This window comes from Cynocephalus volans, chromosome 10 (assembly GCF_027409185.1).
Source record: "Cynocephalus volans isolate mCynVol1 chromosome 10, mCynVol1.pri, whole genome shotgun sequence".
NCBI lineage: Eukaryota > Metazoa > Chordata > Mammalia > Dermoptera > Cynocephalidae > Cynocephalus > Cynocephalus volans.
Genome location: NC_084469.1, coordinates 6,606,130 through 6,633,883, shown reverse-complemented (window position 1 = coordinate 6,633,883; position 27,754 = coordinate 6,606,130). Strand labels below are relative to the sequence as shown.

The window sequence follows — 27,754 nt, the reverse complement described above, 5'->3', positions numbered from 1 at the left end:
GAGGGGACATATGAAGGATTCCTCAAGGCCCTGATCAAATTTGCTTCGCAGCGCATCTACCACTGTGACCTATGCACCCAGCGTGGCTTCATTTGCCAGATCTGCCACCACCATGACATCATCTTCCTCTTTGAATTTGACACCACAGTCAGGTACACAGGCCACTCAACCAGCTGCCTCCAGCCCCACCCTCCCCAATACCCTCAGCATGGCCTGAGCGTTCCAGGATGGCAGATCTAGCTCTATTGCACAGGAACATATTGAACATCCACTGTGCCAGTGCCAAGGGGTGCCAAGGCCTGTCCAGATCAGCTGTGCCCTGGACAGTCACAGCCAGCTCGGGTTCAGCTCGGGGGCAAGACCAGCCCACACAGGACTCCCCTGCCTCTACTGAGTCACCTGTCTTCCTAGAGAAGAGATGGCTGCTGGCTATCGGAGTGGGGGCCTCCCTGGGCCTCAGTCTTGTCATCTGTGAATGGGTTGAAGAGGGATTGGATGAGTTACTGCCCTAGAATATAGGCACAGGCCCGACACAAAGTGGGCCTGATGGTTGGTACCTGCCACTACCTCTGCTACTGTAGTGATCGCTCTTGTCCCCAGTTATTGCTCATTATCCGACACCTCCAAATGGAAAAATTCATCCAAACTTCCTTCAACCCATGTGGGAGTAGAAAGCTGAATGGTGGAAGCATTCGTTCACCTTCAGTAGGTGTCTGCTGGCCGGGATTCAGCCCTAAATGGTCTGAGGGCTGAGTTTTTATCTACTTATTTATTGCTGGTTGGCTGGTACGGGGATCCAAACCCTTGACCTTGGTGTTCTAACTCTGCACTCTAACCAACTGAGCTAACCGGCCAGCCCAAGGGCTGACAATTTAAACTGTACAGTATTTTAAACAAACACAAGAAATCATTTAGTGAATTCAAGCAGGATTTATAAAAAAGGAAATAGGACAGAGACTATCAGCGTTCTCTACGTGCCGTATGGGCAAGCATTGTTTCGAAGCTCTTTGTTCTGGGATGGAGAGGTGCTGCATGTGTGCATGGGTGGCAGAGTAGAGCACAGACTTATGTGGGTTCTAGTCAAAAGCTCTGGCTAGCTCTGCCACAGGGAGGTCTCCAGCAGATATGTGAGGGAGAGTTGTTCACCAGTTTTAGCCAAGCGACCTGAACACAGACAGCCTTCTGGGAGAGCCCCTGCCTTCCTTCCCAGCCCAGCCAGCAACTAAGTCATCTTGTATTTTTATCAGCAACATGGCCTGAGAAGTATAAAAATCTTATAGATCATTTGATCCAAACTTCCACCCCGCCTCGACGTCCCATCTCCAACAGACACACACATCCTATCTATGGTTAAATGATTCCAGAGAATGGAGAACATTGCCTCCAAAGGCAACTGATTCCATATTTTGAAATGTCTCTCTTCTACTAAACTGAAATCTGCCTTCTTGAAATGTCCATGCACAAGTCTTGGCACTATCCTTTGAGCCTACATATGGAACAGATGCCCTGGTGAATGTCCCCATACTGGCACCCTGATCACAGCCCTTGCTGCTTTCCTCTGAGCAAGCTCCAGTTGAAATTCCCCCTTTCCAAGTATCCCTCAGAATGGATCTTCACACCCCATATGTGGCCCAAGTGTGCAGAATACACTAGGACTATTATTTTTCTTGTTCTATGATTGAACTTTTGGAAATGCAGTCCAAGATCACAGTAGCTTTTCTGGCAACTATATCTAGATTTTGCTGGCTCCCATTTAGCTTTGAGTCAAAATCACTGGGGCTTTTTTACATGAGAAGCACTATTAAGCTCTGTGTTCCGGTGCTATATGCATGTGATTTGTTTTTTAACCTAAATGCAGGATTTACTAAACTTTAAGCAACCATTTATTGGTTACCCACTATATGCCAGGACTATGCTCCATGCTTTCATGTAAATTTCATGTAAATCATGCAAAGCCTCATGAAATCCTATGAGGATGACATTTCCTCTGTTTTACAGATGGCTTGGTAAGGCTGGAAGGAATGTGCCAGCCACCCCACTAATGAACAGCACAGTCAGAATTCTTATGTAGGGCTGGAGGCTTGTGCTCTTCTTAAGCATTGTACTGTCAGTTTTAAAAGATCTCTTTGAATCCTAATACTGATACCCATTGTGTTTACTTACAGTCCTTGTTGGTTTTGTGACATCTGCGAGTTTAACTTGCTTTCTAATTCTCTGCACTGTTTACCGAACTTGGATGGTAGATAGACTACTCTAAAGCTGCATTTTTTAGACCGTACACAAAACCAATTTAGTGGGTCTCAACCAGCTTTTAAAAAAATGAAATGGAGTAGAAAAATATCAAAGTCCATCACATGGAATAAGAACAAATTTTGTTTAGAAAACATTTATTGCATGAGCACAGGACAGAGATGTATGGTTGTGTGTGGGTGTGCATGTGTTAGGTGTTGATGTAAATTGTTTTTATGACTGTGGTTCATGGTCTAATAGCTTGAACACTTCTGCTCTAAAAAAACTGTTTTTGGGTGACTTAGATTCTTTTCAATGTAACATTACGATTTTACTTAATTTCGTGTGAACAGAAATCTGCATGCCAACTCATTGATCTAGCTCCTTTTGTAGTTAACCAACAACTACAAAAAAGCCAGTAAAATTCAAACCAACAACATTATTCTGGGAGGACGATGTCTGAGTAAACCAAAATTGCTGCTTTCAGCAGAAGCATGGCACAGACTCGACACTCTGGGCCCCTTGAGTTCTGCATGCCACCTTGCAGTATGCTAGTGCTGAGTGACACAGTCCTCCCACTGCTTCTGAAGAGATGTCATCCTGCACTTCGCACAGATGTATCATGAATCAAAGGTTAGCTTAGAATTAGGTTGTCCTCAGTAGCCCACACAGTTACAGTGCTGCCCTTGCAAACACACACAGAAGCCCTGAAATGTGCAGGAGATGGTAGAGCAACAGTCAGCCAGTGATCTGTGATACATGTTCATTTCTTTCTTTCTTTCTTTCTTTTTGTTTTAAAAGATGACCGGTAAGGGGATCTTAACCCTTGACTTGGTGTTGTCAGCACCACGCTCCCCCAGGTGAGCGAACCGCCCATCCTTATATAGGGATCCGAACCTGTTGCCTTGGTGTTATCAGCACCGCACTCTCCCGAGTGAGCCATGGCCGGCTCTTACATGTTCATTTCTACAAAGGTGATCATCACAATGAAAACACAGGAATAAAAAGGCCTCTGAGGAGATGCCTGTGCGCTATCGTCCTGGGACCCACTTCAAGTCCGAGACACCCTGGAGGACCCAGTGGCAGCAAACTCTCAGCACTTAGATGGAGGCACATTCAGCTTAGTCCCCAAACTAGACGATCATCCTGCCCATATTTTTTCCCTTCTTGTTCTCAAGAATATTATGAAAATTTCAGTCAGATACCTGTTGAAATAACATGCATGGTTGTACCATTCTCCTGATGTGTCCACCCAAAACACTATGAAAATGAAAGACTTGTTCGGCATGACTTGTTTTTGTGACTCCGTGCTTATTCAGGAGGATCTGTGATCTCTCCTTCCTTCCTTCAGTAACTGGAGTGCTGTTCAATCATTTGTCCTAGGATTTTGTCAGGAATCAATGTCTGTAATATTTCAGGATCTGCATCTACAGTTTTACCCAGAGCTGCCTTCTGGCTCTCCTCACACGATTTGCAAGTGTGTCTGCAAAGTTTCGCTTGCTCTGTGGAGTGTAGTTTGGACTAGGACCTGGTAAGCATTAAAGGCACTTCCTGCCAGCCCATCACCTGTCCTGGGCTTCAGTTCCCTCTTTACCTTTTCTTTACCTTTTCCCTGTTAAGAATCATTGTCCCAAAGAGTGAAGCCAGAGGCCAGCCAAAACATGAATGGTTCTGCTTTCTCCACAACCTCTATTTTCTTTTCGCCAGATGCCCAACAGGGGCTCCAGTTCCTGAGCCTTTTTGTCTTTTTGAGTCTCCAAAGTAATTCCTCTTTTATTTCTGTCCCTCCTGAAATGTAGTTTCCAAAAGTCTAGGGTACAAGGCTAACTCTGCCCAATGATCTTTTCCTTAGTGATTTATGAACTCTAAAGTGGCACAGACCTGTTTCCTTATCATCTCTTTTAGATCAGACTTAAGTGCACAGTAGAGATCCCCTTCATTACTTCCTCAAACTTCTTTATTTTCCTTTATTTAAAAAAGGCATAATAGAGTATATTCATTGTGGGAAAAAATAGAAAAACAAGGAGAAAAATTGTTTAAATCAAGCAAAATTCTATCACCAAGAAATACTGGCTTTTATCATTTCAGCTTTTTTTTTTTCTCACTTTTTACTATTTGGCTGTATTCATATATAGAAATATATACACACTTAATGAAAAATAGAATTTACTCTATTTTTATTCTTCTTGTTATATTCAGTCATTAACTCTCCCCAGTCTTGGTGTTACCTCTGGGGCCGTCCCTATGGTCCTGTGTGCAAGTGTAAATTCACTTAAAGAAATTACCAGTATAGGGCTGGCCAGTTAGCTCAGTTGGTTAGAGTGTGGTGCTGATAACACCAAGGTCCAGGGTTTAATCCCTGTACTGGCCAGTTGCTAAAAGGGAAAGAATAAAGAAATTATCCATATGCTATATAGTGACCTGTGGGGCCATTGCGTCTTTGTGGTGAAGGCTGAGCATAAAACACCCCAGGCTGGAATGCAGCAGGTGTATCTTCCTTGCCAGGAACCCTGGCCAAGCGACGCTTCTCTCCCAAGCTGGTTTGGCATCTGGCTACAGCAGGAGTGAGAAGGTAGCTTCAGTTAGAGCTAGAGGAATAACTGAGGGGCTCCCCCCGCCCAACGTAGAGAGGTTCCAGTCTAGACAGGGAGAGTCAGCAGTGCCCAGCCCAGAAGGCTGCACAGGTGGCACAGCTTAGATCCTGAGGCAGTCTTGGTACAGTCTTGGTATCTCCGTGTTATCCCAGACTTTATGGTAGCTGGAGGCAGGACCAGCTGTCCTCAGCCTCGACAGCTGAGTCTGAGGAGAGGAGGAGGTCATGTACAGAAACAGATGTAGGGCAGCTATAGGGAAGCTAACCTCAAGTGGGGAAGTGTGGGGAAGGTGGTTAACCTCTCTCAGGGAAGCAGCAACAAATAGAGGCACAAAGAAAATCTGAGGCAAGTGGGCTTGGGTGCTTTTTGGGCATCTTGTGCATTCCTCTGTCTCTTCTCTTCCAGCAGATCCACAGACCAGCATGGCTGCCACTGCTGCCGTCAGTCCCAGTGACTACCTGCAGCCCGCTGCCTCCACCACCCAGGCGAGTGGGCAGGGGGCTCTGAGGGCTGGGGGCTGTGTCAGCCTTGTGGACCCACTGAAGCTGATGTTGAACCACACTGAAAACTCTCTCTCATCACCGTCTCACTCTAGATGCCCTAGGATATGAGACCGGAAAAGGCTCAGTTATCCACATTCTGTGAACTAAGAAACCATGACCATTTACCTAAGCCACCACAGCTGGGTCAGGGGAGAAAACCAGGCTTAAACTTAACATTCCTTCCACCAGACCCCACCACCCATAAAAGGAAAACAGAGGCTCTTTCATTGCGGCCTTGAAAAAGCAGCCCTCCCCAATCTATAAAGTCATATGTACCAAGCACAAGGAAACACTTTACCAAAGTGTTTATTCCTCCTGTTGCCCCTCCCTTTCTTTTTCCCTCTGTCTCTTCCTCAGTCCTTCCTCTTTGGAGCCACCAGTCTGTGGTGGGCTATCAGCACTTCCTCTAAGACCAGAGGATTGTTCACTGCCTGTTAGAAACAAGGCCAGAGGGGAGTAGGAGGTCAGCTCAGGCTATCCGTTCTCCCTGTCCATTGGTTCTTTCTGGGGAATTCCTTCCTGAGAAGGACATTTCCCACCTTTTCTCCCTTACTTACTTAACAGACAAACCAGCAGGGAAGGGGAGACAGGAGCCACTGTAGAGGGAAGGTGCTGGCACACGCCTGCCACAGGGGTGGGAAGAGCCACTGGAAGGTTGCCAGGAGGAGAGGATCACAAAAGGCAGTGGGCCTTCATGTCTAACTCCTTTTCTCTGTTGATTTTTTGCAGGACTCCCAGCCATCTCCCTTAGCCCTGCTTGCTGCAACATGTAGTAAAATTGGTCCCCCAGCTGTTGAAGCTGCTGTGACACCTCCTGCTCCCCCCCAGCCCACACCACGGAAACTCGTCCCTATCAAACCTGCCCCTCTCCCTCTCAGTCCCAGCAAGAATAGCTTTGGAATCTTGTCCTCCAAAGGAAATATCCTTCAGATTCAGGGGTCGCAACTGAGCACCTCCTATCCTGGAGGGCAGCTAGTGTTCGCTATCCAGAATCCCACCATGATCAACAAAGGGACCCGATCAAATGCCAACATCCAGTACCAGGCAGTCCCTCAGATTCAGGCGAGCAGTTCCCAGACCATCCAAGTGCAGCCCAATCTCACCAACCAGATCCAGATCATCCCTGGCACCAACCAAGCCATCATCACCCCCTCACCGTCCAGTCACAAGCCTGTCCCCATCAAGCCAGCTCCCGTCCAAAAGTCAAGCACAACCACTACCCCTGTGCAGAGTGGGGCCAATGTGGTGAAGCTGACAGGTGGGGGCGGCAACGTCACGCTCACTCTGCCTGTCAACAACCTGGTGAATGCCAGCGACGCCGGAGCCCCCACTCAGCTCCTCACTGAAAGCCCCCTGACCCCACTGTCTAAGACTAACAAGAAAGTGAGGAAGAAGAGCCTGCCTGCCTCCCAGCCCTCTGTGGCTGTGGCTGAGCAGGTGGAGACGGTGCTGATTGAGACCACTGCAGACAACATCATCCAGGCAGGAAACAACCTGCTCATTGTTCAGAGTCCTGGCGCAGGCCAACCAGCTGTGGTCCAGCAGGTGCAGGTGGTGCCCCCCAAGGCCGAGCAGCAGCAGGTGGTGCAGATCCCCCAGCAGGCTCTGCGGGTGGTGCAAGCAGCATCCGCCACCCTCCCCACCGTCCCCCAGAAGCCCTCCCAGAACTTTCAAATCCAGGCGGCTGAGACGACGCCAATCAGGTACCACGCACCCTCTGCTTCTCCTCCCTCTCCTCCGCTTACCCCTGCACTTGCTTTTGAAGACGATGCTGATTATCCTCCAATTTGCTGTGAGCCTTGGGAGAAAGTATTGTTTTGGGAGGAGCAGTAAGTGGCCATTTCTGCCTGACAAACAGGCTCTCTTCAGTTTATAGGGCCAAGTCCAGCATATCTTTAGATATCAGATAAAACATAGGCATATTTTGGTCCTTTTTCTTCATGGCTGTTTTCTGGGAGACGAGTAGGAGATGGATATATACTTTTTTTCTTTTTGGTGGCTGGCTGGCATAGGGACCTGAACCCTTAACCTTGGCCAGCCCTATACTTTTTAATAATAAATTTATTATTTTTTATAGAATTACATACTCAGAACAGTAGCAAGAATGAAAAAACTTCATTCAGAACCATAGAATTTGATATAAAGTAAGAAAATGAGAAAAATGCTGGTCATTGTTAACAAGAAGAATAAAAAGTAAGAATAAGCAGCCTAGCTTTATAGCGGGAACATTTAGGCTAGATTCATGTGGGATGTTAAATTCAAGATGAATGTTCTTATTTTTGTCATTTTTTAAGGTGCTGTAATACTGTGGAATCTATTTGGCTCTACGAGGCAGGTTTTATTCTTTGTGCATGCCAACTAAATGCCAGAGGTTGTGCCCATGTTGCAGGTGGAGAGCCCGGAACTCAGAAAAGTTATCTGAGATTTCTTAGGGCATAAATGACGAGAGCCAGGATTCAACTCAAATTTCTAACTTCAAACCCCACACTCTTTTCCATTTTCTACCTTGACTCTTTGTGTCTTATGTGCGGCAGGTGCTACAGTTGAAATTGGGGACAAGGTTTTGTTTTTTGAAAATAAAAAAATTGCTCCTGCCATTGAGGAATTTATCATCTAGTTGTCAATAGCGAGAGAGCTGAATGAGTGACAGTGGGAAATTGTGCAATCTTCTGGGTGGAGAAGTGCCCTCAAATTCGAGCTGTGGACATGGAAGTCTCGCCGGAGGAAATCTGAGGCCTGCCCTAGAATGCCTTTCACTCCTGGCATATTATATATTGCCAGGTGATGTTTTATAAATTGTTATTTATCACCGTTATCTGTGAGGTCCCATTCTCATACTTACCGAAAGGTGAAGAACTGAGGTGACACCTGCTCAGGTGCACATCCTCGGCAGTGCCTCCCTGCCTTCGTGAGGTTCCATGTCTTGAGATTAATGAGGGCAGGACTTACCCCACGTCTTCCTGAGGAAATAATCATACATTTGCAGAAATATTTAGCCACACATTATTTTTTAATGACTACATAGTTTTCCATTATCCTGATATGCTGATTATTATACAATTAATACCCTGTTAACTGCATGTTTAGGTTGTTTCCAATCCTATAGCCAAATAAATTCCTAAAAGTAGGTAAAAAACATGCACATTATAAAAAAATGTATTATATTCTGTATCAGAGATTGGCAATCTAGGGTCTTCAGGTCAAATCTGGCCGATCCACCTGTTTTTGTAAGTAAAGGTTAATTGGAACATAGACATGCCCCTTTGTGCTATATTTGCACTGCAATAGCAGAGTTGAGTACCCAAGACAGAGTTAACTGGCTCTTTACAAAAAAAGTTTGTTGACCCTTCAGATACATACAATAACAACAACAACAACAACAAAACACTGATGCAAAATAACAATGATTTGATGATTTGAAAAAGGGGCATATAGCAGAAAACTGGGAATGAGATTTGTGCGTTTATTAAGAGATGACGTATGAGGTTTGTTTGTTGGCTTTTAACTGAGAAACACAGTCCTAAATAATCCAGGAATTAAAAATAACTGCAATCAAAATCACAGCAGGATTTTTTTTAACAGAACTTTCCCCCCCCCGAATTATGAGTGCCACCATGACCACCCTGTCACTTCCAAATGCTTTCATTCCTACACACAAGGACGTTCTGCCTACCATAGTACAACCATCACACCCAGGATATTAGCAGTGAAACACACTATCTAATTCAGAGACCCCATTCAGGTTTCACCACTTGCCTCAATAACTCCTTTGTGGCAAAAAGATATGATCGAGGATTACCCATCACATTTAGTTGTCATGTCTCTTTAGTCTTTTTTGATCTTCCTCATTCTTTACTTGTCTTTCATGACCTTGACACTTTTGAAGGCTTCAGGTCAGTTATTTTGTAGAATGTTCCTCAATTTAGGTTTGTATGATGTATCCTCACGATTAGCTGCAGGTTATTCATTTTTTGCAGAACTTTCACAGAACTGATGCTGTGTTCTCACTGCATCCTAAAAGGTATTGCAAGATTTCAATTTGTCCCACTACTGGGAAGGTTAAACAGATGGCTGGCAGATTTCTGCACCTTAAGTTTACTTTCTTTCCTCTTTGTAATTAATTAGTATTATGTAGGGAGATACTTTGAGACTATGTAAATATCCCATTCCTCGTCAGACTTTTGTTTTGCACTTAATATCTTTTTCTTTCTTTTTTTTTTTTTTGGTGGCTGGTATGGGGATCCAAACCCTTGACTTTGATGTTAGAACATCACACTCTAACCAGTTAATATCTCTTATATGATATTTTATTTAACTTTTTATTTTATAATGTATTTACACCTACAGAAATGTTGCAAATGTAGTACAGAGAGTTTCCTAGTTTCCCCCACTACTGGACATCTTACATTACCATGGTGTTTTCAAAACTAAGAAACTGACATTGGTATGTTACTATTAACTAAACTCCAGACTTGATTTGCATTTCACTAATTTTTCCATCAATGTCCTTTTCTTGTTCTAGGATCCAATGCAGATGCCACATTACACTTAGTGGTCTTGACTCCCCAGACCCTTTCTGTATGTGACGTGACCATTTCTCAGTCTTTACTTGTCTTTCATGATCTTGATAGTCTTGAGGTGTACTGGCCAGGTACCCTGTAGAATATCCCCCTATCTGAGTTTGTCTGCTATTTTTCTCATGATAAGACTGCAGTTACGGATTTTTAGAAAAAATACCAGAGGCAAAATGCCCCTCTCATCTATATCAGGGGTACATGACATCTCTGATGATATTAACCTTTGTCATTTGGTTAAGGTAGTGTTTGTCAGGTTTCTTCACTGCAGGTGACTACTTTTTCCTTTCTCTACTGTATTCTTTGGAAGTGAACTGCTAAGTCTAAGCCATCTTTGGGGGTAGGGGTGGTGGGAATTAAGCCCTACATCCCAGAAGGGAGAGTATCTACATATATTCTTTGGAATTGTTCTATAAGGAAGATTTACCTCTTCTCCCCCATTTATTTATATATTCAATCATTTATTTATATCAGTTTGGATTCATGTATATTTATTTTATACTTTGGGTTATAAGCCAATACTACATTATTTTGTTGCTCAAGTTGTTGCAGCTTTGGCCATTGGGACAAAGGTTGGCTCCTGTGTCCCTTTGACATGCTCTTATCCTTTTGTTGAAAAATCTGCTTTATCGAGATAGTCACATAATAAAACTCATCCCTTTTAGTGTACAATTTAGTCGTTTTTAGTGTATTCACAGAGTTGTGCAGCTATCACCACTTTGTAAGTCTCGAACATTTTCATCACCCCCAAAAGAAACCCTGTACCCTTTAGCACTCACTCCCCGTTTCCCACTCCCCTCAGCTCTTGGCAACCACTAGTCTATTTTCTACCTTTATATTGCCTGTTCTGGACATTTCAGATGAGAGGAATCATACCACAGGTGGTGTCTTGTGAGCGGCTTCTTTGACTTAGCATCATGTTGTCAGGGTCCCTCCATGCTGTGGGGTGTGTCAGAACTTCACTCCTTGTGTCTTCCCAGCCCCAGCCTTGGGACCAACCGTTTCTCTTAGAAGTTCTGGTTCCTCTTATTGGAGGATGTGTGTGATAGCAGTTTTCTTCATTCTGTCATTCTCTTCTTTCCCATTTATTTATTCATGTCAGTATGGACTCCAGGGTTCCTCTTTTATTCAGTGGGTTATAATCCCTTAGTATTATTACTTTGATGTCTATATTGTCCCAGCCCCTTCACACGTCCCCACCATTCTGTGAGCATTTCCTCATTTTCCGGTACAACATGTGTTCCAGGTGTTTCTTGCACTTTCCTTTTCCAACCCTGGAATCAGCTATTTCTCTAAGGAGCCTGGTTCCATGGGATTTGGAAGCGAAGGCCTGGGTGCCAGGTGGGCTGATTGCTACTGGGGTGTTGCTGTTCCCAGTGCTTCTCAGTGGGCCCAGCTAGAAGTATCTATACCTGCATGTACATGTATATACATACAACCACACACACAATACCTGCATATACAGATACATGAACATGCATTTGGGCACACGCACATATATCCACACATCTATATCTGTATTTCTCTATCTGTATATATTGAAACCCATGAGTTTCCACCAGTATCTCTAATTCCCATCCAACACCAACAGGGTTCAGTCTAGCTTTCTCCTTTTCCATATTTGTAACTCCCTGCTCTGACAGTGAGAGACCTCACGCCCACTATCCTTAATAAACGTCCTTTCTGGGTTGATCCCCTGTGCAGGTAACTGTCTCCACAGCCGTTTCAGCTCTCCCATGTGGACACCCTCCTCAGCCTGCTCTGCCCGGTTGCTACTGCCACTCCCCCCACAGACACCCTCCTCACCCCACTCAGGCTCTAACATGAATATTTTCAAGGCTTTTGACACATATTCCCACATTTCCTTCCAGCAAGGCTAGCCCACGTCATATGCTCACTCTAACGTACAAGCGAGTGCCTGTTTCCTGCTGTCTCACCAGCAGTGAGCATTATTTTATTTTATTTTTCCATCTTTGCCAATCTGAATTGGAGATAAATTCTTTCTCATTAATACGTAGGTCTTAAGGACTAATATGAACCCGTTTACATTTGTTTGATGGGCATTCACAGTGTACTGCCTTCTAGTTCTCCAGTTCTGAGGTTTGGCAATTATATTTTTCCATGCCGAGTAAATTAAATGTTTGGTTTCACATCAACAGTCAACATTTGAACATTTGCCATCTTATTACAGGGATGCCATCAGCTGTTTCTTGACACCAACAGTGTATAAATGTAGGTTTGGACTAATTGAAGGAGAAATTGGGCTGACAGTGGTGCCCCCAGTTCTGTCTTGGGCAAGATTTGATGGTGCCAGGAGCTCAGTCTCTCTGACGGCACTGACTTTTTCTCTCTGGCCCCTCCCAGGTCTATATCCGCACATCTTCTGGTGAGGCGCAGACAGTGAGACAGTGGCTGTTGGTTGATGTCAGGGGGAAATGGGACTGCCAGGGCTGGGGTCCATGGGCCCAGGGGCATGGGAGCTCTTGCTAAAATTTGGGAGGTTCTGTTTCCAAATTGAGGAAGGATTCTGGTGTTGACGGGATTTCCAGAGCTGCTGCCAGGGTAAGATGAGGCATGCGGGACCCTTCTATCCATGTCCACCCTGTATCCTTTCCTCCAGGCTGGAGGTCCCCTGTGAGGCATGAAGATGAGTGGGGCAGGGGTCCCTTCTGGGCCTCCATGTCTGTCCTGGGGGCTGGGCCAACTCAGCCCGAGAGAGGAAGCAGAGGTAGCAGAAGGGGCCCTGCCTCCAGATCGCCCAGCCTTCTTCCTTCCCTGCTGCACAACTAGAGGCCCCCTGGCCCGTTTGAATGTGTAAATGACTGTTTCACTCTATAAACATACTTTAACCTTATTACAAATATTTGGGTAATGGGGAACATTTCAATCTAATCACTATTAGCATTTTGGTTTCTTTCCATTTATTCCGCTTTCCTAGGCTTCCGTGCAGGGGAGCTCGCCATAGGGGCGTCACGGTGTACTGACGACTGCACATCCTTTTCTGTCACTTGCCATGTTCACTTTAGTAAATGTCAGGTGCTGTACTGAGCACTGAGAAGTGATAAAAAGCAAGGCAGGGTCCCTGTCTCTCAGGTAGCTCTGTTCAGGAGGAGAAATTGGCCAACAAATCCATCATGATGTGGGGATGCATCTGCAAATTGGTGTGGCGGGCATGTTGAAGAAGTTCCCCTCCTGGGATCTTGTTGGTGAGAGGCAGATCTAGGAACCTTTCCTGGAGGAGGAAGGTGATATCAAAGGTGACTCCTAAAGGTTTCTACAGTTCCCTCCCATGAAACCCTCTGGACCTGGCACTTTTTCAGTAGCAGATTTTTTTTTCTTATTAACTAACTAGTGTACTCACATTTACTGCTAGTTCTCTAGTTAATTTTGGCCATTTTATATTTTATTAGGAAAGCTTACATTTTTTCTAGATTTGTAAAATCTCCACTTTTAAAATTTATTATGGATTTTTTTGTGGCCAAGTAAATGATTATTCTAACTTTTTCATAGACGTATAGAAAAATTGTTTATTTTCTGTTTAAGGGATATAAGGTTCCAGATGTATCAAATTAAATGTATTGATTGTATTACTCAAACTTCCATTTCCTTTCTATCCTTTTTTTTTTTTTTTTTGGTCTTTTACTCTGATTCTGACAGAGGTTTGTTAAACCTCCCACTCAAGTTTTCTCTATGAAGTTCTTTTTGTGCTTTACGTAGGTTTTGCTTTTCATATTTAACTACAGTGCTGTTGGGAGCATGCAGATTTTAACTGCTTTATCATCTCAAATGGTGCATCTCATTACACGGTGTCCCTCTTTATCCTGTCTTAGTGCTTAACCTTAAATTTCACCTTCCTATATTATTCATATGGCCACTCTTTATTTTCTTTTACTTTATTTTTGCACTTGCCCAATACCTCTTGGTATCATTTTATTTTCAACCATCATCACTTTATTAAAAAGTTTATTTCTTGTATATATCATACCACTGTATTTTTAAACCCAACCTGACTCTTTGTCTTTTAATTGGAGGACTCAGTCTCTTCACATTTCACTTACGTGATATCATGTACTCGATTTTATTACTCTGGCTTATTTTACATGTATTAGTTTACCTTGTGGTTTTTCTCCCTTTGATCAGGTCGCTGTTGATTCTCTTTTTCCTCCGTTATGCTTCCCATTTCATTAATGGCTTCTGCCCCTTTCCCTGAGATTCCTAATCAAACACATATTCTATAGGACGTGCCTACATGGGGATTCTTTTCTCAGCACTCCCATCTGGAATTCACGGGACCTGCCGGTTTTCAGTCTGTGGACTCAGGTCTTTTTCAGCTTATGAAAATCAATTTGTTGCTTGATTATTGTTTCTTTTACCTTTCTTTCATTTGCATGTTAGCTCTTCTGACTGGATCCTCCCAGTTTCTTACCTTTTTCCTCTTTGTTTCTATCTCTATGTACTTTTCTCTGAGGTTTGAGATATTTTTCTGCCTGATTTTCCAGGCCACAAATTTGAATCTTAAGAGTGAATGTCTTCTCCTTCAATTGGTACAGTGATAAACTTTAAGTTCTAAAAAACAGTGATTGATTGATGGATTGATTGATTGGTGGCTGGGACCTTGGTGTTATCAGCACTACCCTTTTTTTTTTTTTTTTTTACTTTTTGCTTGACTTGAATATCTCCTTAAGATTTCTTATTTTTTGTTCCAGTGGTAATTGTATTTTCCAGCCCCTCTGTCTTGCTAATAGCCTTGAATTTTTTAAACTAGGTAATATATTTACAGGTTTTCAAAAAATCAAAGCATTATTACAAAGTGTATAAGAGACTCTCACACATACTCCTGCTTTCTTGCTCTGTTCTCCATCAGCTCAAGTCACCATTTCATTTATTCTTTCTCTGTTTTCTTCCAGTGTTTCTTTACACAAACACACACTAGTATGAATAAATATCTGATTACTTGATTTTCTGTCTCTTTTACACAAAGATAGTACACTATACACACAGTCCTACACCTGGTTTACTTTTTGCCTTTTTGATTTCACAATATATCTTGGAGATTGTGCATAGAAAGGCTTCATCTCCTTCTCCACAGCTACATGGTTTTCCATTGTAGGGTTCGTCAACCAGTCTCCTGTTGATGAACCCTTGGGTTGTATCTCACCTTTTGCTATTATGAACAATGCTATAATGAATAATCTTTTGTACATGTAGAGGTAAATGTTGGAAAGATTCCGGAAGTAGGATTTTTGGGTCAAAGGGTAAATTATGGGTATTTGATAGGTATTGACAAATTGCCACCCATGAAGCTTATACTAATTTTCTTTTCCACCAACACGGATGAGAGTGTTCGTTTCCCCTCAGCCTTGTAAAACTCTTGTTTTCTGCTAGGCTGATAGCAAAATATACTATCTTAAGAGAGCTTGAATTTATATTTCTCTTTCCAGTGAGGATGAGTATCTTTGGGTTGTCACATAAATCTCTTTTGAACAACACTCTTGCCTTCTGCCTTGACACTGACTTGTTCAAGAAACCAAACCAGTTGCTCTGTAGAATGTCTGTCTGAGATGTGCCTGTTTGCTTCCTTGTGCGCCATCATTGTGTTCCTCTAACCCCTGTGTTACCTGTGAACCAGTGGGTCTGAAAGGTTTAGTCAGCTGGATCGTCAGGGCTCAGAGACAGATGAGGGTAAGCAAGCCCATCAAGGGTGACTCCAGGTCTCTATTTCAGCAACAGAGGTGATGCTGAGATGGGGAAGGGAAGAGGGAGAAGACAAATTTAATTTCAGACATGCAGCTTTTGAGGCACACAAAGGACACGCAGGTGGCAATTGGGTATCCAAGCCTAGAGATGGAGTTGCAACAGCTGGTTGAGCTCTCCCAGGGTGGTAGCATGAGAAGCAAGGTGAGACCCCAGGCATCGTCAGGTGAGGGGCAGAGGGGAAATTGGTGGCACCAGACTCTGGGCCTCTGGGGACAGGGGTGCTCTGCTGTCCACTCCACACTTTGCCTGACAGCATCTCTCCTCACCAGCTTCCTCAGCGTCTTCATCCGCTCCCTCGAGTCCTCGATGCGATTGGCCTCGATGAAGTCATTGTATTTGTCTAGAACACAGTGAAGACTCTTTACAGGGGTGGGAGGCAGCCCCTTCTCCCACTCCTGGGGAAGCCCTGCTGGGAGGTCAGTGTTTTGTGCTCATGCTGTTCTGGTTTTAGTAAAGGGGGAGGGGGGTCTGTGGCCTTGTATTTATGCGACCAAACCCACCACCTGCACTCAGGTGTGTACCCAACCTGAGATAGCCCAGGTGTGTTCATTTGGGAAGAAATTGGATTTAAGCTGCACGTTGATCCTAGAAAAGAGGTCCCTGCCCCAGTCTCCGGGACAAGGACACCAAGGTTCAGTAGGTCAGAAGAGAAGGAACCTACAAAGGGGGGGGGGCTGAGACTACTTCCCCCTTGTTAGGGTTCCCCCAGCTTCCTTCAGAAGAAGTCCACTGGGAACTTTAAAAAATGGAATGTGATAAGCCTGTTCTAAAATTCATCTGGAGGAGTAAATGCACAAGGATAGCCAAGAATATTTTTTAGAGGAGGAACGACAAGGGAGGATTCATCCTACCAGATACCGAAATATACTAAAAAGATAGCACAGCTAAAGCAGTCTGTTGTTGGCAGAGGAAGCAGAGCAATGACAACGACAGAGAGGAGGGGAAGGGGCCGTGTAGATGTTTCCACTATGATAAAGGCAGCACTTCCGATAGGTGGGGAAAGATGGATGTGTCAATAAATATCCCTCGGACAAATGGCTATCATGGGGGGAGGATCCATTTCTATCTCACATGATACACAAACAAATTTAATTGCATGAGAGCCAAGTATAGAAATTATAAAGCATTGGGGAAAAAAATAAAAAAATATTTTTACAGTCGGAAGGCCTTCCTAAATATGGGATGCAGAATCCACTAAGAAAGATGAACAGTTTTGACTACATTTTAAAAAATTGTTTTCAGTTTCTATACTGAAAAATTAAAGGGCAAATGGCAAAGCAGAGCAAATATTTGCAAAATCTAACAAAGAATTAATATCTGTGATGTACAAAGAGCTTGTCTCCTACAAATCAATACGAAAAGATAAGCAACCCAACAGAAAAATGTGCACATAGTTTGAACAAGCAATGACAGAGGAAATAGAAAAATGCAATAAATGAATGAAAAGAGATTTAATCTACCTAGTAATGAGGAAAATGAGAATGAAAATAATGAGATACTATTTCCCCTATCTGATTAACAAAAGTTTAAAACGTTAATAACATCCAGTGCTGATGGGGATGTAGGGAGACAGATTCTCTCTTATGCTGTTAGTGGGAGTGTGAACTAGCATCTCCTTATCAGAGTGCAGTTTTTTTGTGGTTTTTTTGGTGGATTGCTGGTACAGGGCATCTGAACCTTTGACCTTGGTGTCATAACATGGTGCTCTAACTCACTGAACACCAGCCAGCCTCAGACTACAATTTGACATTAGCTTTCAAAAATGTTTCCCGGGACTCTGACCTAGCAATTCTACATCTAAGAATCTAATCTATGCAGACAGCACAGATCCAGACCTGCAAGGACATATTGAAGGAAAGTCATTGCAACAGGTTTTGTAATAGCAAATATTTGAAGACGACCTGAATATCCATCAATCGAGGAGTTAGTAAAGAAATTATAGTCTATTGAGACTATGAAATATGATGTGGTTGGTTTAAAAGAATAAGGTAGAGGTCTCTGTACTGACGCAAATGAATCTCAGAATTACAATCCTGCTTTTGTGAAGAACAACTCAGCCAGCAGTAGGCTGGGGCCCATCATGCTGGCTCCTGAGGGCAGATTGTGTGCATCTCTTCCCAATACCAGGTTGGTGACATCATGTCAGTGATGAAATAAACCATGGTGGGAGTATTTACACCATGGAAATTGGAAAACTATAGATCAGGGCTTTTAGCCCCTTGAGAGCATGATGTTAAACATTTACCAGCATACGACTAAACTCACCCACCTCCAAACCCTATGCATGCATATGTGTGTCTTTGTCATATGTATAAGAGGGTGGAGAAGGAAACATAATCAATTGTTAATAAGCAGCTCAACCGATGGCCAAGAGCTGAGCTCTGCAGCCAGGTGCCTGGGGCAGAACCCTGGCTCTGCAACTTACAACCTGCATGATCTTGGGCAAGTCACTGAAACTCTCTGAGCTTCAGTTTCTCATCTGTAAAAGGGAGATAATAGGACCTAACTCATGGAGGTGTTGTGGGAAGTAGTGCTTGGCGACAGTAAATGCTCCGAAAGTGTCAACTGTAACCTCTGGGGAAAGGGATGGGAGGATGACAGGGCCCCTGCTGTTTGCTTTTTTTTTTTTTTAAAGATGATCGGTAAGGGGATCTTAACCCTTGACCTGTCAGCACCACTCTCAGCCAGTGAGCTAACCGGCCATCCCTATATAGGATTCGAATCCATGACCTTGGTGTTATCAGCACCGCACTCTCCCAAGTGAGCCACAGGCTGGCCCCTGCTGTTTGCTTTATTCACACCTGTACCATCCTAGTGTTTTACCAGCACGTTTCTTTTGTGTTTAAAAGAAAACCCAAAAAGTAAAACCAATAAGCCAAATAAAAAAGTGGTTAAGGTGCAGCCTAGACTGCTGTCCCTCCCTGCCCAACCCGTACTCCCAGTTCCTACTCACCATCAGTGAAAAGAGGCTCAGGCAGCTTTTGAAAGAAGTACTTGAGGGCCGAGCCCGTGGCGCACTTGGTAGAGTGCTGCGCTGGGAGCGCAGCGACGCTCCCGCCGCGGGTTCGGATCCTATATAGGAATGACCGGTGCACTCACTGGCTGAGTGCCGGTCACGAATACGACAAAAAAAAAAAAAAAAAAGAAGTACTTGAGCAGGCTGCTGATAACATTGAGGTCTTGCCAGCGCTAGAGAGGAGGCAAAGACATTAGGACACAGGCAGGCCCAGCCCAGGTGTCCAGACCCCATGCCCCCAGGTCCAGAACTGGACAGCCCAGGCCTGGGTGCCCATGCCTCCACACTAGTCCATCCCAGAGTCTAATCCAGCCCAGCAGGGCCTCCCTGGGATTCACTCACAACAAGCTCTGCCCAGACCAGGGATCCCAGACCAGGGATCTCTAGGCTAAGAAGACCCCACTCATCAGGGCTGTGGCAGCAGAACAGAGTCTCCAGCTAGGTCCTGCCCGGCCCCCAACCCCTCACACACACCTGGCTCCAGCCCCTCCCCACTCCAGCCCAGTGGACTCCAACAGTTGCCCATCCACAGAAAGTACCAGGCGCTTTCTTTGAGCCAGGCACCATGGGGGACAGAAGTGAGAGCCGCCCCCACATGAACGTGCTCACTGCACCTCCAGTGGCCCTACAAGTGCCAGGCTCAGCTCCTGCCTCCTATGCCCCCATTCAGTGGAGAATCATCTTCAGACACCCTCTCCTTACTGCCCAAAGTGTCATTATGTTATGCTTTAGTTTCATGCCTATCTCCCCATCGGACTGTAAGCTCCATGAGGAGCAAGGATCCTGTCTGTCTTATTCCCCACTGTATTCTTATCACCTAGCTGGGATAGTCAGCCTGGCACTTAAATGGTCTAAATCAGTATTTCTCAGCAGGGGGTGATTTTGCCCCCCAGAGGACATTTGGCAAAATCTAGAGCCATTTTGGTTGTCACAACTCGGGGGTGCCACACGCATCTACTGGATAAGGGCTAGAGATGCTGCCAATTTTCCTCCAATGCACAGGACAATCCCCCATAACAAATAATTACCCTGCCCAAAATGTCAATTGTGCCAGAGTTCAGAAACTCTGGTCTAAATAAATGGTCATCAAATAAAAGAATTGGAATGAACAGCCAGGTCGTTGTCCCTTCTGTCCACCAGGGGTACCATCCCTCTGCACTGCAGCAAAGTCAGGCACGACCACCTTGCTGGGAACCTTTCAGAATAACTCATGCCCAGAAAGCAACATAATACCCTCAACAACGAGATACAACTTGGCAATATACTTACTCATTCCAATGAATGTACAGCTTAAGGCAGACAATTCCACAAACAATACACTCCACAGGCTCAACACACAACACTTACTTCCAGCTCTCCCCACAACAAATGACACTATTGATGCCTAAGACAAAACGATGCACCCAATACACTTGGCAAGCCCCCATCCTGCCCTAGCTGAGCCTGCTGCCCCTCCAGCTCGGGTTCCTCTGCTCCCCCAGCTGAGGCTGAGCTGATGGGCTTCATTGCATACCAGCCCCCTACCCAGTGCAGTCCCAGTCCACCTCACTCCACACGTCCTGGCCCTGCTGGGGGGCTCTTCTCATCTCCCAGCAGCCAAACCCAGGACTTCGACCAATCCCTCTGGATTCCTCCCTCAGCTGCACCTGAGTGTCCCTCCTCCTGTCCCACTCTGAGCTTGTCCTTGCTTTCCTGTGCCCCCCCTTTCTGCAGACAACAGCTCCCTCCCTCATCCCCCCTAAGCCCCAGCTTGACCCAGGCCACTGTCTAGTCCACTCAGTCCAGTGCCTGATTATGCTGTCACTCCATGCAGTGACCTACCATCACCCCAAACCCAAGGGAGCCACCACCTGACTCGTCCCCTCTCTTCAGACTCTCCAGTGGTACTGCTCCCCAGTTTCTCCCAAGGACAGCTGTCACCCACCCCCAGCTCAAACTTTTGGCTCTTCCCTGCCTCCCCTTCCTCCCTCTGATGCAGCTCACTCCTGGAGACGCTCCCACCCGCCTCATTCCCCTGGGACCACCGAGTCCTCCTGACCCTCAGTGCTTCCGATGTATCAGTAACTTCCCCAGACCCCCTGCTCCAGGCCTCCCTGCTGCGTACGCATTAGGCATAAGCTGCAGCCTTCATCTTTCTCGAACCCTACTCTTATTTATGCCTCTCCAGCTTTAGAACCATCAGAAGCTCCCTATTGTCCATTAGATCAGGTCAAAGACTGCAGTAAAGCCATCAGAAAAGCCCACTGTCCCCTGAGCTTCCTCCTCCCCACTGCCAAGCCCAGGAGGTGGGTCCACTCTCTGTCCCAGCCCTCAAAACCTTCTCTAGGATTTTAGAAAATGCCATCACCCCCCACCCGGACTGCCTTCCTGACCACCTGCCCCCTTCTGTTCCTCCTTCAAAGACAAACACTCAAGCCCACCACCGGCTCCAGCCCCCAGCACCCTTTCCTCCCTCATTGCACAACGTGGTCCTTGATGAGAGACCATCCTTCTCTCTCACCCACAGTCTCACACGTACTTGTCCTGTCTTCCCACTTCCCACGGACAGGGAGACTCTTATGTATCACATGAGGCTTCACGGCGTGTGACTCACGGGACTTCACAGCCCACATTCGTGGTTTTCCAATAATCTTTATCATCAGAGCCCCTTTTGTCAAATACAATTGTACATGAAAACCCAATATGACAGACAGAACAAAGCAGGGTTGCTGTAGTTCAAGCAAGGGCGGGGGTCCTGACCTGCCCCTGGCCTCCCACGCCCCTCTAGGGAACTCTGGGACTCTGGGGAATACAGTTTGAGAACCACCGGCCCTGCTGCAAACTCTTAAGTGTGGTTGCAGATCCCTTCACAAGCTGGTCTCATCTCATCTGATCAGCCTCTTCTCTTTCCAGGTTGCAGCCACCCAAACTGCTGGCTCTTCTAGAACACATCATATATTCCCCTTCTTCTAAACCAGGGGTCCACAAACCACAATCTGAAGGTGAAATCCAGCCAGCAGCCTGTTTCTGTACAGCCCGTGAGCTAAGTATGGCTTTTACATTGTTAAAGGATTGTGAAGAAGAGGAGGAGGAGGAGGAGGAACAGGAAGAGGAGGAGTAGGAACAGGAGGAGGAGGAGGAGCAAGAGGAGGAGGAACAGGAGGAGGAGGAGGAGGAACAGGAGGAAGAGGAGGAGGTGGGGTGAGTAAGAATGAGGGGCCTAGAAAATTAGGTTCTGAGGCCTGGAGGGTGGGAAGGGTCTGGTTGTGAAGAAATGGGGAGAAGGGGAGAGGGGGGTGATGGGAGGCAGTGGGGAAAGGTCTGACCCCACAGGTGGGAGTGACTTGACCTTGAGCCATCCTTTTTGCCATTTGAGGGTTTTCCGGGAAGAGGTGAGATGTGCTTTTTCATTGGGGATCTGGTGACCCTGGTGGGATGTTTGAAGGTCCCCAAGGCCTGACCTGCCAGCCAGTGTCCTCATCCTGTGGACATCCTGCCTTGCAGAGGCTGTTGGCAGTGGGCACTGGCTTTTGGCCGGATCCTGGAGAGGGTGAGGGAGAGACCATTTTGGGTTCTCAGTCCTGGCCCCCCAGAGGGCACAGTGGGGGCCAGGAGGGAGAGGAGGAGGGGGATGGAGTGGGGGATCCTGGGGAGCAGGATTCTGATTTGGAGCACAGAGTAGAGTAAGCACAGGGGAGGGGGAGCTGGGATTAGTCCCCCCTAGTAAGCACAGAAAGAAGGAGCTATCGAAGGAGGCAAAACCCCCAAGACCCTGGGGCCTGGCCAAGGAGAGCCGGAGGGAGCTGTTGAGGGTTTGGGGAGGGAGGGGAAACTGGGTTGTGTTTATTTCTTTTCTGTTTTGTTTTTGTTGGTTCATCCTTGTTTTTTAGCTTTGGATCATTTTTGTACCAAGGCAAGCAAGCCTTTTTGAAAAATAACAAAAGAAGAGGAAAAAAAATCCCTCCTGAAAAAGAAGAAACCCTGGAAAATAGGGGAAAAAAAAAAAAAAAGGACCTCATAAATGATGCAATTATTTTTAATTGCGGGCAACTCTTTAAATTTAAGTGAAGTGTCTTAACATTTTATATTGTTTTAAAAACATATTTACGTATTATATATATATGTAATAAAAATATATATAAATATTTTTAAAAGAAAAAAAAAAAGAAAGCCACGGCACTCTCTCCCTGGCCACTGTCTTGGCAGGGGAGGGGGGCTAGGGACAGGCATATGGCCTGGCTTCTGTGGTCCAGTGAAATGGATTGGTTTGATTTGGCTGTACAGAGACCCCCTGACTTGGGAGGGGAGAGGGGAGTGGTGCCCCCTCCTCCCTCCACTCCATTACTCTTCACTTGCTACTCTTCACTTGCCCCCACCTCCCACCCTCAGCCCTGTGACCTGAATGTGTGCCCCACCATCATTGTCCTGAGTTGAATGTCCACTGGGGGGAGGAGAGAGCTGGGGGAAGGAGTTCAACCATGAAGTGGTAGATGGAGGGAGCCATGTGCCCCTCTCCACCTGCTCACATAGAATCCAGTGGGATTTGCATCTTTTACTTTGGTTCCTGCACATTTATAGGCTGGGAGGCATGGAATTGTGTACACCCTGTGTGTATGTGTGTGTGTGTGTTTGCACGCTGGCACAAGCCCAGTTACTCGTGGGCAGATGCATGGGACATGTGTCGCAGAGGCATGGCTTATCACATGTGTGGGAGGAGGCATGTGCATGTAGGTGCATGTAACTTGCTTGGGCATCAGCACATGCCTACCTGAATGTTAGGAGCTTTGCATGTGAGAACACCTGTAATGTGTGTGAAGACATGCCTAGCTGCGAGAGACTGGTCTGTGTGGGGGCCATGTATGTGTGGACAGAGGCATGTACATGCAGGTGCATATGAGCTGTGTCTTTGGATGTGTGTGCACATGTGTGTGCTGCTGGAGACCCAGTGGTGTGGGGATGCATGTGTGTGTGTTTACTCCTAAGTTCCTTTTTTGTAGCCAGCAAGCTGTTTCTACCTAATTTTTTTAAGTGAACATTAACCATTTATTCAAAGTTATACAAGAATTTGTAGGATTGAAGTCTTCTGTGACATAAAGCCATTTCAAACAGTTTCATGTCTCAGCTGAGCAGGAGGAGAAGGGGGAAACAATAAATGAGTAGCCCCGTGTGGGCACTAGACAGTAAAAACAGACTCAGCAGCAGCCACCCCCGGGCCTCCCTGATTGCCTGCGTGTGTAGCATTGGCAGCAGCATGCTGAGGGCCAATTTTAATGCCATTTGCCTCATTATTAATGTCAAAGACTCCTTCCTGGATTTTTTCATAAATTTCTTTTGCTGTATTAATAAATGCCTCTTCTACACTGGAAGCAGTCTTAGCAGAAGTTTCCATGAAGATAATAAGTCCGTGTTCTCGTGCAAAAGCTTCACAGCTTCACCTTTTTTACTTCTAGATTCTAAATCGCTTTTATTTCCAATAAGCAGAATGACCATGTTGGAATTAGAACGTTGGCGGGCATCTTCTAACCAGGTTGTCAAGGGTTGAATGTGTCTCTCCTTGCAATATCATACACTAGTAAAGCTCCTGCTGCACCTCTGTCATGGGACCTCGGGAGGGAACGAAAGGACTCTTGCCCTGCCGTAGCCCATACCTGAAGTTTTACCTGTTTCCCATCAATAGTTATCATGCGAGCACCGAACTCTCCACCAATAGTAAGGCCACTGGCTGAAACCTCTTGTCTGCACTGCAGCAATAAGCATGATTTACCAACGCCTGTGTCGCCGATGGCGATGCACCTGAAGAGACAGGCGAACGCCATGGCCGCGGCCGCTCGGTGCCAGGGCGCACGGCTCCTGCGGCTGCTGCTGCTCCGCGCCCCTCACCGCGGCGCCGCTCAGCCTCCAAACGCCACGCCCTGCCCGCCGCCGCCGTCAGCCACCGGGAGTGAGGGCAGAGAGGAAGCCGGACAAACCGACACTCGCGCGGCTGAGGGAGACGGCGCCCCGCCCAGCCCAACCGAACAGTAACCGAACAATAACGGCCGCGCCGCGCCGCGCCCCGCCCCGCCCCGCCCCGGAAGTAAGTGCCGCAGCCCCGGGGCCGCCGGAGGAAAGGGCCGTTTCTACCTATTGTTTGAACGACCTTAGCCCCAGTCGCTGTATAATCTTTGTGGGCAGGTTTCACACAAAGGACTTAGCAAGTGGTAAGGGCTTCAAGATGGAGGAAGCTTTGCTCACAGTCACAAGGGTTCCTAATGGACAGGAGAAAAGAGGCTGCTTGGCAAACAGTAACCTGGGGAAGCCCTCACCGTTTCTCCCTTGCTGTCTGCACTTCTGCTCTGGGTCCCCCTGGGCATTTTCTTCCTCTTTTATCTTTGAGAGGCTAAGCCACAGGGTTGGAGCCTTGGGCCAGTGGCCTCTACGTCCCTTAACTGCTGCCAGGCTCTTTTGAAGCTCGCTGATGCTGACCGATACCGCTCATGGTGATGCTCCTGGTAGGAGGCTCCATCCCCTACGGTCACTGTCCCAGAAATCTTCACTCAAAATCCTCAGGCTCTCTGCTTTAGCTTAGGTTGACAACCATGGCTCCTCTCCATGCCTGTGCCAGCGTGGTAGGAAAAAATCCCTATTTCTTTTGCCTTAACCCTAATAGGTTTAGAGTTTTCCAAAAGAAATATTTCCTATGAAACAGCAGACGGGCAGAGCGAATTTTAGAGTACGGAGTTTGTTTCTGTTTTTATGGCTTTCTTGAGATATATTTCACATACCATAAAATTCACCCATTTAGAACCACAGTTCAGTGAACGTTAGCATATTCACAGATAGGTGCAACCGTCACCACAATCTAATTTTAGAACATTTTCAACATCACACAAACTGTGACCTACTAAAAGTCATTTCCCACTCCTGCTCCCTCCTCACTGCCACCTCCTCACCCCTACCTCCAGCCCTAGGTAATTACTAATATACTTTCTGTGTGTACGGATGTGCCCATTCTGGACATTTCATATGAAGGGAATTATACAACATGTGGTCTTTTGTGAAACTGGCTTCTTTGTAGCATAATGTTTTCAACGTTCGACTATATTGTACCAGCACTTCCTTCCTTTTTGTGGCTGAATAAATTTCCACTGTATGGATTATACTTATCCATTCATCGGTTGATGGACATTTAGGTTGTTGGTACTTGAACAAGTTTTTTGTGTGTGAACATAAGTTTTAATTCTCCTGGGTATACACCTAGGAGTAGAATTGCTAGATTTTATGGTAGCTCTATGTTTACCATTTTGAGGAACTGCCAAACTGCTTTCTAAAGCTGCCCCATTTTACATTCCCACTGGCCATGTATGAAGGTTCTAATTTCTCCCCATCCTTGCCAACACTTGTTATTGTCTGTCTTTTTTACCTTAGCTATCTTCATGTGTGTGTTTGCTTATAGTGTTACTTCTTCCTTTCTAATATGGATGGCTTTTATTTCTTTTTCTTGCCTGATTACCTGGGCTAGAGCCTGCAGTGCAATGTTGAATAGAAGTGATGAGAGTGGACATTTTATCTTGTTTCCAATCTTAGAAGGAAAGCTCTTAGTCCACTAATTCATACCTTCACATATGATGCCAGCAATGGGGCTTTGTAGAGGGTTATCAGGTTGTGGAAGTTCCCTCTATTTCTAGTTTGTTTGCCTTTTAATCTTGAAAGTGTGTTGGATTGTGTCAGCTTCTCTTTCAGCATCTATTGATATGACCATGTAATTTTTATCCTTTACTCTCTTAATATGATGTGTTACATCGATTTTCAAATGTTAAACCAACCTTACATTCCTGGGATAAATTCCACTTGGTCATGGCATATAATCCTTTTTATATGTTTCTGGATTTGGGTTGCTAGTATCTTGTTAAGGGTGTCTGCATCTATATTTATAAGGGATGTTGGTCTACAGATTTCTTTTTTTGTGATGTCTTTGTCTAGTTTTGGTATCAGGGTAATATTGGCCTGATAGAATGAGTTGGGAAGTGTTCCCTCCTCTTCTATTTTTTTTGAAAGATTTTGTGAATGCTTGGTATTAATTTTTCTTTAATGTTTGGTAGAAATCACTAGTGAAGCCATCTGGACCCAGGCCTTTCTTTGTTGAAAGTTTTAAATTGCAAGTTAAATCTCTGCTTATTGTAGGTCTGTTCAGATTATCTATCAGTTCTCCTTGAGTCAGTTTTGGTAATTTGTGTCTTTCTAGGAATTTGTCCATTTCATCTAATTAGCTAACTCTCTGGCAAGAAGTTGTTCATAGTATTCTCTATCACCCCCGTTATTTTTATAAGATCAATAGTAATGTCTCCTGTTCCATACCTGATTTAGTAATTTGAATCTTTTCTCTTTTTTTCTTGGTCAATCTAGCTAAATATTTGTCAATTCATTGATCTTTTCCAGGAACCAACTTTTCGTTTTAGTAATTTTCTCTATTTTTTCCTATTTTCTATTTCATTTATTTTCACTGTTATCCTTATTATTTCCTTCCTTGGGCTTGCTTTGGGTTTAGTTTGCTCTTCTTTTTCTAGTTTCTTAAGGTGGAAGTTTAGTCTATTGATTTTAAATCTTTCTTCTTTTCCAATACAAACATTTATGTCTATAAATTTCTCTCCAAGCACTGCTTTAGTTGTGACCCATAAGTTTTGGTATGTTGTGTTTCAGTTTTCATCCCAAGGTATTTTCTAATTTCCCCCTGTGATTCCTTCTTTGACCCATTGGTTATTTAGAAGTGTGTGTTTTGGGCCGGCCCGTGGCTCACTCGGGAGAGTGTGGTGCTGATAACACCAAGGCCCTGGGTTCGGATCCCATATAGGGATGGCCGGTTCACTCACTAGCTGAGCGTGGTGCTGACAACACCAAGTCAAGGGTTAAGATCCCCTTACCAGTCATCTTTTTTTTTAAAAAAAAAAGTGTGTGTTTTTAAATTTCTGCATATTTGTGAATTTCCCAAAATGTCTTCTTTTGTTAATTTCTAATTTAATTCCATTGTTGGAGAACAAATTTTGTATTATTTGAATCTTTTGAAATGTATTGAGGCTTGTTTTA

General features: G+C 45.2%; 1 protein-coding gene and 1 pseudogene across 1 annotated transcript; one reads left to right on the top strand and one right to left on the bottom strand.

The window, feature by feature from the left end:
- The first annotated feature begins 3,029 nt into the window (after positions 1 to 3,029).
- LOC134386832 (transcription factor Sp2-like) lies at positions 3,030 to 20,823 on the top strand. Its single transcript, XM_063108955.1, has 4 exons — positions 3,030 to 3,089; positions 5,229 to 5,308; positions 6,095 to 7,068; positions 20,691 to 20,823. The coding sequence occupies exons 2-4, from the start codon at positions 5,246 to 5,248 to the stop codon at positions 20,821 to 20,823; spliced, it is 1,170 nt and encodes a 389-aa protein (XP_062965025.1). The 5' UTR covers positions 3,030 to 3,089; positions 5,229 to 5,245.
- A 3,041-nt stretch (positions 20,824 to 23,864) lies between these two features.
- Positions 23,865 to 24,507, bottom strand: LOC134386830 (ras-related protein Rab-2A-like; annotated as a pseudogene).
- Positions 24,508 to 27,754: the final 3,247 nt, after the last annotated feature.